Source organism: Babylonia areolata, chromosome 1, assembly GCF_041734735.1.
Source record: "Babylonia areolata isolate BAREFJ2019XMU chromosome 1, ASM4173473v1, whole genome shotgun sequence".
Classification (NCBI taxonomy): Eukaryota; Metazoa; Mollusca; class Gastropoda; order Neogastropoda; family Buccinidae; genus Babylonia; species Babylonia areolata.
Genome location: NC_134876.1, coordinates 30,604,607 through 30,617,106, shown reverse-complemented (window position 1 = coordinate 30,617,106; position 12,500 = coordinate 30,604,607). Strand labels below are relative to the sequence as shown.

General features: G+C 42.3%; 1 protein-coding gene across 1 annotated transcript in view; it reads left to right on the top strand.

The window, feature by feature from the left end:
* Nucleotides 1-636: 636 nt before the first annotated feature.
* Nucleotides 637-12,500, top strand: part of LOC143279673 (kappa-type opioid receptor-like) — a 23,647-nt gene continuing 11,783 nt past the window's right edge. The window contains exon 1 of the mRNA XM_076583789.1: nucleotides 637-990. Within this exon, the coding sequence (XP_076439904.1) occupies nucleotides 637-990 (354 nt within the window). The remainder of the gene's footprint in view (nucleotides 991-12,500) is intronic.

Sequence of the window (12,500 nt, the reverse complement as noted above, 5' to 3'; positions counted from 1 at the left end):
GCTCTCTCACTCACTCAGACTGACATGGCTGATTCCTTCGGAAATGATTGTTTGAAATGGGATTTTGTATAATAATAAAACAAAAACAAACAACAAACAAACAAACAAACAAAAACAACGTTATTACGGGCGATCTTGATGTCCACATTTTATTTTCTCGTGTTTCAGGAACCCATTGCCATTGATTAATCTCCTGGACGTAACAAGATCTTCAACATCTTCAAAGTACAAAGCGCATGGGAAAAACAACAACAACAACAACATAAACCATCAGCACATCCATTGTTTGGGAAAAAGAATAGATGTCAGCTGCATAAAGCCATACTAATGAGTCCTCATCATCAAAGCTGCAGAAGAAATGAACGTATATATATTATCCTTTACAATTCAAAAACTGAACAAGTAAGAAATCTGTCCCCAAAATTAAGTCTTCACGACAGCTAAAAGAGGTTAGAATAACAAAGAAGATGATAGAACGCCAAAGTTGAAAAAAAAAAAAAGAGTCACCGTTTTCCCACCGAAGGCTTCAGTGATACGACCATCAGCAGCAAAACCATCACAGGGTCTCACTACTTTTAGCAACCAGAAAATATCTTGTCTGACCCCCATTTCCCCCCCTCATCTCTCACGGTCACCATGGCGACGCAAACCTTCACCAACGCCAACGAAAGCGGCCATCTGCTGGACCTCAACAACTACACCAACAACGACACCCTCAACACCACCTCATCTCCTCACCTCGGCCTGGAACGCTTCCTGTTGTACGACGTCACCATCAACATCAACAAGTACTTCCTGTGGGTCATCCTGGTTGTCGGTTTCCCTGGCAACCTGCTGAGTCTGCTGACCATTCTGCGCATGCCCACAGTCAGCTCGTCCAAGATGCACGTGGCTATCTTGGCCATCATCGACAACTGCGCGATCGTGAACAAGTTCCTGTTCCATCAGCTTACTGAGCACCTCGTCAGGCTGGGGGACGTGGGTTGCAAGGTGAGTAAAGGTGGCGTGGGTTTTTTGGGTTTTTTTAGTTTGGAGCTGGGGTTTGATGCGGGCTTTTTATGGGTTGTGGTGTTGTCCTTGCTGTTGTCGTTTTTCTTTTGGTGACGGTGGTGGTGGTGGCGGTGGTGGTGGTGTTGATGTTGTTGCTGCTTCTGCTGCAGTTGTTGATGTTGCTGTTGTTGTTGTTATTGTTGCTCCTCTTCTTTTTCTGGCGGTTTATTGGCTGTGATGTTGTTGCTATTGCTGTTGTTGTTGTTGTTGTTGTTGCTCTTCTTCTGTTTCCTTTTCTGGCTGTGTTGTTGTTGTTCCTCTTCTTTTTTCTGGCAGTTTATTGGCTGTGATGTTGTCCTCGCTGTTGTTGTTCTTTGGTGGTTGTGGTGCTATTGCTGCTGCTGTTGTTATTGTTGTTGTTGCTCTTCTTCTGTTTCTTTTTCTGGCGGTTTTATTCGTTGTGATGTTGTCCTTGCTGTTATAGCTTTTTGGTGGTGGTGGTGGTGATAGTGTTGCTGTTGTTCAGTTGTTGTTGGTGGTGGTGCTTCTGCTGCTGTTGATGTTGTTGTTGTTGCTTATCTTCTTTTTTCTGGCGGTTTATTGGTTGTGGTGTTGTCCTTGTTGTCGTTTTTGGTGGTGGTGGTGGTTGTGTTGCTGTTGTTGCCGCCGGTGTTTCTGCTGTTGTTGTAGGTGTGTTGTTGTTGTTGCTGTTGTTGCTGCTGCTCTTCTGTTTCTTTTTCTGGTTGTGGTGTTGTCCTTGCTGTTATCGCTTTTTGGTGGTGGTGTTGCTGTTGTTCAGTCGTTGTTGTTGTTGGTGGTGGTGGTGGTGGTGGCGGTGGTGGTGGTGGTGTTCATCTTCAGAAGACAGGCAGATTCAGATGATGTCTTCTTCTTCTTCTTCTTCTTCTTGTTCTTCTTCTTCTTCTTCTTGTTCTTGTTCTCCTTCTTCTTCTTCTTCTTCTTCTTCTTCTTCTTCTTCTTCTTCTTCTTCTTCTTCTTCTTCTTCTTCTTCGTCTTCTTCTCCTTCTCCTTCTTGTGTGTGTGTGTGTGTGTGTGTGTGTGTGTGTGTGTGTGTGTAAGTACCTATGTACATGTAATGTACCAATTGTTCCAGTTTTTCATCGCTTTGTTACCTTTAATAGACTATTCAAGTTCCTATTCTTATTCGTCGTTCTTATTATTTTATTTTATTTCAGTTTATTTCTTTATTTTTATGTTTTGTGTCGTTCGTTCTTTATTTTTTTATGTCGTTAAATGGGCAGAATTGTAAAAAGGCCTTTACTGTGCCTAATTCTTTACCCATTAAAGATTCAATCAATCAATCAATCTTCTTCTTCTTCTTCTTCTTCTTCTTCTTCTTCTTCTTCTTCTTCTTCTTCTTCTTCTTCGTCTTCTTTTTCTTCTTCTCCTTCTCCTTCTTCTTCTTCCTCTGCCTTATCCTCCTACCTTCTCATTCTCCTCCCCCTCCTTTCTCCCGAGCCCCCTCATCCTTCACCGTCATCATCACCATCACCTCATCATTAGTATTGTGTTCCGTTCGTCCACTGTTGCAATGTCATCAAAGTGTTGTATGCATCTCCAAATCCTTGCTTGATCACCTGGAACAAATCTTTTTGTCATCTTCCTTCCTTTGGGGATTCCCCCTCCACGGTGATTGCTTCCCAATATAAAACACTCCGATCAATGTCACAGGTATTCTCATTGAACACAGAGGAAGCTGTATTTGCAGCGAAGCAGCGTAACAATCTGGAAAATAGCACGCATGATTGGGCTTGCGTGCGTGTGTGTGTGTGGGGGGGAAGGGTGCGCATGTAGGGGGGGCCGGGGGGGCGTGTGTGTGTGTGTGTGCAGAAGTCATAAGTCGTTCCCATCATGTCTCAGTTCTGCGTGGATTTTGTTTAGCAAGAAGCTCTCCCCGCCCCTAACTCCCTTCCCACTCCCTTTGCTATTTTCCCCCAAAAGAATATTACAGACAGACGAGAACTAACCAGCCTGCTTCTCTGGAATAGATCAAAGGCATGTTGATATAACAAAGGGAAGAGAACAACACTAACCTTTCTGGAGCAGGAAATCGGTGTAGCCCCTCCTATCAGTGTTCGGGGGGTGGGGGGGGGGGGCTAAGAGACAGAAAGAAGAAGAAGAAGAAAAAAAAAGAGGAAATGATGATAGAGTGCATTATACGGCCTTTTATTCTCCTCGCTGTTGCTTGCAATTGCACACAGTCCTCCTCTTCCAGTTGAGGATCAAAGGGACTAACAATGTGACGACGTCGTGAGGCAAGAATGACTGATGGATGTTCAGTCCACATTCGATTTCACACGACGGGGTTGGGCGATTCTATCGTGACTTGTATCATTTTGCTGCAAGCCATTGTCGTTTCCGACTGAAGAGACAACATCGTTTCTGCACTCTCATGACGCCTCGCTCTCTGTCTCTTTGATAGAAAACGGTTCTTGAATTCTTCAATTTTCTCTCTTGCTTGTCATCGTTTGTCCTCTTCAGTTAAAAAAAACAACAAAAAACAAAAAAACCAAACAATGGGTCCATATCGTTTCGAGTAAACTTTTTCTTTTTCTTTTTCTTTTCTTAGCTGTCAAACTACACTCTCTCTGTCTCTCTCTCTCCACACATACACACACAAACACACATATACACACACGCATGCACACACATATACACACACATGCACATGCGCACAAACATATACACCACGCATGCACGCACAAATTATGCGTATTCATACTGTCCCTTTTGTTTGAGTATACTGTGAGACAAGAATTTAGTTGTCGAGAGCACACACACACACACACACACACACACACAAGCACGCGCGCGCGCACACACACGCATAGTATGTGGTCACTTTTAGTACTGGGCCATCGCAATTTTCAAACGTTGATGGCCAGCTGATATGTCTTTTTCGTGTTCTAAAACTGTGGTATGCATCATCCATTCATCCTCTGATATAACAGAGATATATGTTCATGTCCTGTAAATATAACTGCTTATCGTCAAAAGTTGGGTTGTTGTTTTTTGACTCACTTGTGTAAACAAAGTGAGTTTATGTTTTAACCCGGTGTTCGGTTGTCTGTGTGTGTGTGTGTGTGTCTGTGTGTCCGTGGTAAACGTTAACATTGACATTTTCTCTGCAAATACTTTGTCAGTTGACACCAAATTAGGCATAAAAATAGGAAAAATTCAGTTCTTTCCAGTCATCTTGTTTAAAACAATATTGCACCTCTGGGATGGGCACACAAAAAAAATAATAATGAAGCCCTAATTATATGCAAACTGCATTTACTGTTGTTGTTTTTGTTTTTGGGTGTTTTTTTTTTTTTTTTTTTTTTGTATTCTCTAAACTTGGCACTTTGATCTGATATTCTGACCCAACAACAAGAGCAGTCATTATTCTCATTTTTTTGTTCAAACAGGAACTTCTTTTGCTAAGCATGGAAGTTTTATTTATTTTGCAAACGTTTTGGTGCAGATAGTAAAAAAGGGAAATTACTCTGTAATTAATGCTAGGGTACTTAATTTGCTTTAAACTGATCTTTCTCATCTTAAACATTACATTTTGAAATTATACTCAGTACATAAAAAGCTTGGATTTTTTTTTTTAAGTGTATCACAAGTGAGTCTTGAAGGCCTTGCCTCTCTTGTTTGTTTTGTTTTGTTTTGTTTTGTTTTTGTTTGTTTGTTTTGTTTTATTGTTGTTTTATCATCTCCCAATTTTCATACTGACAAAGCGCTAGGACATTGGTGAATTCTTTGAAATCCTTTCACTGAACGTATTAATACTTGGAGCGTCGCATTTGCAGAGCACCAAATGTAATAAATGGCCCACAACTGCCCTGTGTAATAAAAACCTCATTTTCCCGTATGTAGTCAATGTCATTTTGGTGTTGAGAGGCGAACGACAATTTCCGCTTGATGGCAAATTCTTGTTCTCGAGCGCTTCACATTTCTGCCTCCCTGAAAACTCTTCTTCTTCTTCTTCTTCTTCTTCTTCTTCACTTTTATCAAAAGCATAATTATCTGATGTAGAGCATGAAAGACATTTGCCCAAAGGATATCATTTGACAGCTCCGACTTTTCGGGTCGTGCCTTTTCAGGGATCCACTTAGCTTGTCAGCGGATTTCGGTTCCTAATATTTTTTTTTTTTAATTTGAAGATAAATAAAATTCATGGTTATATGCAACAGAAAAAAATGGATCATCATCATATTACAATCATAATTGCTAGTTTTTTGTTTCTGTGTCTAATTCTCCAGGGATAAACATCAACGAACTGCGACCAAGATGAATAGTAAAGAGATTTGTGGTTGCGGGTGTCCAAAAAAAGAACCAACAACAACAACAACAACAACAAAAATCCCACTTACAGTCAGCACAAGCACGCAAACTGTTCAACAATCTGGATTAAAGTATCAGTCTCAACGCAGGAAACCTTTTACGCGCATTTTGCGCGAAATTTCCTTCGGTGATATTTCTTGGAAATGTGTTGTTGTTTGATACTTCCCAGGAAGCGAATAGCTGTGAGAGCACACACAATAACATAATGATCTGAAAAGAATATTATGAAAGGAAAGGGGCTGTAGGCTGGGAAGCGAAGGACAGACATTAAGGCATAACAACAACAAAAAATCCCCAGCAACCTGTCATGTTGACTTTACTGTTTGTTTTCGTCCGCAGTTAAGAAATCCCTTTGAGGGGTGGAAACAGCAAAGTGCTTCCCATTTCTTTACGTCCACTTTTGGCTTTAGCCAATGAGCAAACAGCGAGAGCCATCACGCAAGAATGCACATAATTCTGCATGAAAAAATAAAACCACATAAAAATGTCAACCGACTGCTGTTTTACGACACACAAAAAAACCTGGGCATAAAATGCGCATCAACGGGTGTCTTCGTTTCTTACCACTCTTCGTATCGTAAACCACATGACGTGTGCAGAAAAAAAAAGTTTATTTAAAAGAAAAAAAAAACTGCTGCAAGTTATGGGGAAAACCGAAAAAGTTCCAGGAAAAGTTAATGTGCCTTTTGTTTCGTTTTTAGTTTTCATTAAAAAAAAAAAAAAACAACAGCAACCTCTCTCTGTGTGCCTGAGTGTGCGTGCTTCTTTGTTGTTGTTTTCATCCCTTTGTTTCACTTACCTTCCAATAACAAATTCAACTTCATGTATAGTAGTAGTAGTAGTAATGATGATGATGATGAAGGTGATGATGGTGATGATGATGGTGATGATGATGCCAACAACAACAACAACGACAATAATAATAGTAATAATGAAAACGACAATGATGATAACAACAGCAACAACAGCAATGATAATAACCATCACCATCACTTGTCAAGCGCCTTTTCTTCAAATGGACGTTACAGCATGCAGACGTCTCGCGGTCAGTCATTCTGGAAGAGCATTTCATTCATGCTATGTGTGACTGTTACGCTCACAAACACATACGCGCGCGCGCGAGAGAGAGAGAGATGGATACGGATACGGACATGGACACGGCCATGTTTTATTGCCATTGACAATAATATCCTTTGGCAAGGGGGACAATGTATGAATAAAAGAATAACGACGATTTACAGAAAAATTGACACATTGCTAAGAGTAAAAAAAAGAATCAGCAACAACAACAACAAAATCATAAAATACAACATATTGCTAAGATAAAAAAAAAAAGGAAAATAAAAAAGTTCGCCCATCCAACTTTCTATAAAGTCATTCAGAATTACAAACTGTGGAATTGGCATCAGGGCAAGAGTGTTTTTTGTTTTCGATAACTATAAGGCTTCCGAAGATAATTTCTTTTTCCGAAAATCCCAAGTTAGGGCGATAAATTTCGTTATGATCTTATTCTTACTTCATCATCTATCAAAAGCATACTGGTCAGGTTCGTGTTCTTCAAGTTTTCACCGTTGAAAATTAAGCATTTCTTTCGAATTTCACACACACAGAGAGAGAGAGAGAGAGAGAGAGAGAGAGCAAAATGGCACTTTTCTCGTCCCCTATTCTCGCTACAACAGAGAGAGAGAGAGAGAGGCGGGGCGGGGCGGAGAGAGAGAGAGGATGATTTTTGGTGTATTGACCATTTTCCTGTCTCTGTCCTGGAGTGTGCCTGACCATCACTCTCATCCTCTCTCTCCTCCCTGTCACACAAGGGACGGACGTACCTACGATGTCATAGAAGCCAATTCAGGCATGTCTAAACAATGTCTAGACGAAGCTCGACAATGACTGTTTTTATGGACAGAACATTCCGGAAACTGATGGGCGGAAAGCTGTTATCTTCTTTTCATCTACCTAACTACGGATTCTTTGAAAATCCCAAAATCCTCAATCAATTTGCAGATGTAGTCCAAATGTGCGTCCCTGTCATTATTGACATCTCTTGTTATTGATTTTCCTTGGGGGAAAAAAACCCGAAAATATATATATATTGTAGGGGTTTCAGACTTCCTTTTAAAAAAAAGTCCTCAGATATGTTGTCATGGGAACGAAAGAAAGGGGAACGTGTGACATAGAGACACACAGACAGGCAGATAGACAAATAGATTTCAGTTTCAGTTTCTCAAGGAGGCGTCCCTGCGCTCTGACAAATCCATATACGCTACCCCCATCTGCTGGGCAGATTCCTGACCAGCAGCATAACCCAACGCGCTTAGTCAGGCCTTGGGGTGTATGTGTGTATATTTGTGTACCTGTGAGAGTGGGTTTCTGCTGCCATTGGACAACACACTCGTTGCCATGGGTTCTTTTCTTAGTGCGCCAAGTGCGTGCTGCATACGGGACCTCGGTTTATTTGATTTTCCAGTCAAATGTGGGAGAAAAGGCGAGAGCGGAATTCGAACCCAGACCCTCGCTGACTCTCTGTATACGTATATGAGCGTCTTAACCATGCTGCTACCTTCTTAGGGGGCTGGTGGGTAGGGGGGGAGGGAGAGAGAAAGGGGACAGACGAAAGGAAAGAGAGAGTGGATATAGGGGGAGAGTGGAGGGGAGAGGTGAGAGAGAGATAGACAGACAGACAGACAGACAGACACAGACAGACAGATAGAGACAAAGAGAGACAGAGAGAGAACATTGATTTACACTCATCGTTTGGCTTGAATTAGATATAAAACGTCCTTTGAGGAACAGAGAAATACCTTTAATGCGCATTAACTGCGCGCGCATCTTCTGCCGTCCGTGAAACAGCAAAAGGCTGATACTCCTTTGTGGCTTTATAACTTTCGTTCTTTGCTAAATAACTAGCATTTCGCGTGCTGCATGCACTTGGTAGTTTTCTCTCTGGCCAGGAAGGAAAGTGGAAGAAGCTAGTGTGTGGCACTTTGTTTTGTCCCCGAGGGGGATTTGTGGACGAGAGGCGGCAATGCAGATAGAATGATTTTCTTCTGTCATCGCCGTGTTGAGAAGTACGTAAATGAGAAACATTCGGACTGACGCCGTGCACTGTGTTGTAAAGGTGTTTTCTTCTTCTTCTTCTTCTTCTTCTTCTTCTTCCGCATTCTCCAGGTCCTGCTGTCAGATGGTCCAGTCTGCAGCACGAAGTCCGCCATCCATTGCAGTGCAGCAGGTGGTCCCCAGATCTTGTCGTGGAGTTCCACCACACAGGGCCAGATTTCCCTCCTCAGTGCACCAAAAGTTGGGCAGAACTGCAGCAAACGCTCTGGTGTCTGTAAACCCCGTGCCACTTCGGCCTTCATCAATAGGGGAACAGTCTCAGTCTGTAGAGGTGTGAAAGGGGCCTACAATGTCCAGTTCTCATTCGGAAGAGGGCTACTCGCTGTGCTCCGTTTAAATGACCAGAGAGCGTCCTCCTCCGACCCAGCTTGGTGTCTTGGTGTCTGACTCACAGGCTGGTCTCTGTCCCCTGCTCCGGGCCGTGCTGACAATCACCACGTGAGGGCTGGTGTGTGGGCCATGAAGAGACAAAGATGAAAACAGAAAGTTAAGGAACAGAGAGAAAGAGAGAGAGAGGGGTGGAGTGAGAGAGAGAGAGGAGAGAGATGAAGAGGAGGAAAAGACAGTGCACGGTGAGGCAAACAGGAAAAAAAAAACTGTACCCTTACCCAGACGGTAGAGAAAATAATCTTTACACGTGCGCATGTTGCCTTTATGGAGGGAAGTCTCATAAGTTTCGTTAGTCATGTTTCGGCTACAATGTCTCCTCGAATATTTTCTTTTCGATATACATACATACATATATATAGATAGATAGATAGATAGATAGATAGATAGATGCCTGCGTACAGCTCTGTCCCTGAAAAATAAAGATGTCATCAAAGCCAAAACAGTAGTATACCCAGTTGCCATCTTGAACCAATGAAAATAAGACCGGCATATTTTGGAGTTTGTATCACATTGCACTTACGTGCCAAACTGGCGACTCCTTCCAAATGAATGGTTCTTTTGCTCAAAGACTGCCAGTGAAGATTTGGTTTTATTCGAAAGGAAAAAAAAGTTGAAGGAAAAGATCACACGATCATTAGTGCAAAAGTCGTGAATGTGCATGTGCACATTTGGAAGCGTGCGTGGGGCGCATTCACACACACACACACACGCACGCACACACACACACACACACACACACACACACACACACACACACACACACACACACACACACACACGCACCACCACCACTCACGCACACACACACACCACACACACACACACACACACACACACACACACACACACACACAGAGAGAGAGAGAGAGAGAACAAAATGAATCATCCTTTCCAGGGGAGTAGTGCTATCTCTTGAAAACAATGTGTCACAGGTGAGTCTGATACTGTGGGAGCTCGTCTCTTGGAGCGTTCGGTGTTCAAATCCTTGTGCCTGCCTGTGTGTGAACTAAAAAAGATGTCAACAACAATATGTTTTTTGGAGATCCCCGGACGAGACGAAACCTGAGTCTATCGTTTGTCGATTCGCATAAACTGAAAGAGTGTCAAATAGTGCCAGCAAAATTCATGTTGCTTCCATTTTTCTGCAGCGAATCGATCGTGTTTTTGGTTGTGTGTGTGTGTGTGTGTGTGTGTGTGTGTGGTGTGTGTGTGTGCTTTGTTTTTGGTTGTTGTTTTTTGTATCATAAGTTCTGTTTCATCGTTATTTTGTCACAAGTTCAGAAATAAAGTGTAACAAATTTTATGCGTTATTTGTATTATAAGTACAGATATTGAGGTTTGACTGTTTTTCCTCAAACATTTCTTTAACTGCTACAGTTTTGTACATCATCAGTATTCTTTTTGGCTATCTGAACCACACCTTTCCTTCCTCCTTCTTCTTTTTTTTTTTTTTTGTTATCAATTCTTCCCAGAAATATGTTACCAATCATTTATCACAGTCTAAAAAAAAAAAAAAGGAAAGGCGTTCACCGCTGTCCCAACTAATGATTGTCCCCAACACTGTCCAGAACATGGAAACGGATAAGATCACAACCAGCACTGATCGGACTTCTTTATTATCTGGAATAAATCATCAGGACGGGTACGTCAATTATGACGGAAAGGAGATAGGTCACCCTATTTCCCCGAGGCTGAAAATCCGTGTAGTGTTCACACTGCCGATGAATCATGTTGAGCGAGAGAGATGAATCAGGAAAAAATGGGGCAGACTGGTTTGTGGCCAGTCGTCTTTTGCCCTTGACATGAACATTTGGATAGTTCCTCATTTCCTACCGTGAACCATGTTGACCATTCTTTGTCTTATGTGAGGTAGAAGAGTTGGATGGATTTCTTCATTTCCGAGGAAACAATATATAAAAATTGTCTGACTGCATAGCGGTTATGTTTCGCTTTATTTCATTCGTGTTTGGTAATAGACAATGACAATACAGATGGAAGACAAAGAAGTGATAATAACTAAGTATCATAAAGATGCAACAATTACAACAGTTTGTTTTCCTTTTCACGAAGAGTCAGAATCTTCCTTTAAGTGTAACATTTGCTGCGTACTCCTCATTGTCTCTTGAACGGCGAATTGCTATAGTGCTAAGTTAAAATTGTCTGTCATATAAAACGTTTCCCTCTTTGTCGTTTGATTTGTTGTTGGCTTCGTCCTCATTCTTCAGCTGAAGAACAGTGTGCTGTCTGTTTGATTTGAGCCTTACTTCTTTTTCCTTCTTTGAGGTCTCTTTAATAAGAGGTTACTTAACCTACTTGGTTCAGCTTTACTTTCAGCTTAAGCCATCTTTAATTTCAACTCTGCTTCTTCTCTGTTTTTCTATGGTAATTTCAGTAGAATACTGATATCATATTCTATTTCAGATTTGATATTCTTTTTCCCTTAACAAATATGACTTTGGCAGAGGCAACCTTTTGGTTGCATTTGGTTCTTTCATACACAGAGGTTTAGAAAACGGGAAAAGGTCACCCAGCGCTGGAAATAAGTCCAGAATTTATCTAAGAAGTCACTCAAAATATCAACTGTTTATCAGCCGCTATGGCGAAGTGGTTACCGCCTCTAACTGACAAAAAAATACGTGGGTTCCAGTCGTAAAATATATTTTCCGGTCCATGGCTGGCTCCTGCCAAGAGCAGAATATGCCGTGAGCTTAATTGGGAAGGACCGTACAGTCAAGGGTCTTCCATTTCATGGAGGCATCTTTGGAAGTGTTGCGAGAATGTCCTAGAGCCAGTTGCATTGCTTGGTTCTAACTTTTTGACAGTTAAGTTACACGTGACTAAATGCCTGCGTCTCCGAACTACGCCATTGGTCAGTTCCATACTACACACAGTTAGCAGCGGGTTACGACCATTCTAGGCTCTTCCGTCCGAGCAGTGCAACTGGCTCCTGGTCATCAACACAGGTGTCTTTCGGATGTGGTTGAGGCCGGGATACAGGGAGCTTTGTGTGCATACGTTTAGTAGTTCCCAACCTAAATGGCATGATCAAATCACTAGCAGTAGTGCAAAGTTTCTTCTGATGTCTGGCCTCATGGCAACATAACATTGATGGGTCCTGTTGACTGTTGGCTCACACGAGCCTGTGTGTGGTCGTGTATAGAAGACTCTAGATGACTGGCATGGCAGAAACGCCACTGAAACGGCTCATATAGTTTCACTGCATTCGGACAAATCCTTATACGCTGCGCCACATCTGCTAGGCAGACGCCTGACCAGCAGCATGACCCAACGCGCTTAGTCAGGCCATGAGTGCATGCATATATATATATTTGCGAATGTATCAGAGTGGATTTCTTCTGCAGAATTTTGCCAGAGGACAACGCTGCCGTTACCATGGGGTCTTTTTCAGTGCGCCAAGTGCGTGCTGCAAACAGGACCTCGGTTTATCGTCTCATCTGAGTGACTAGACGCTCAGTTCGAATTTCCAGTCAAACCTGGGAGAAAGGGCGAGAGCGGGACTCGAACCCAGACCCCCAAGGAATCTCTGTATTGGCAGATGAGCGTCTTAACCATTCTGTAACCTTCCTCCTTCCACCTCTTTTGTGGCTCAGATAACGGGACAGTGACAATTGTATCAGCTGTTGCTTCCC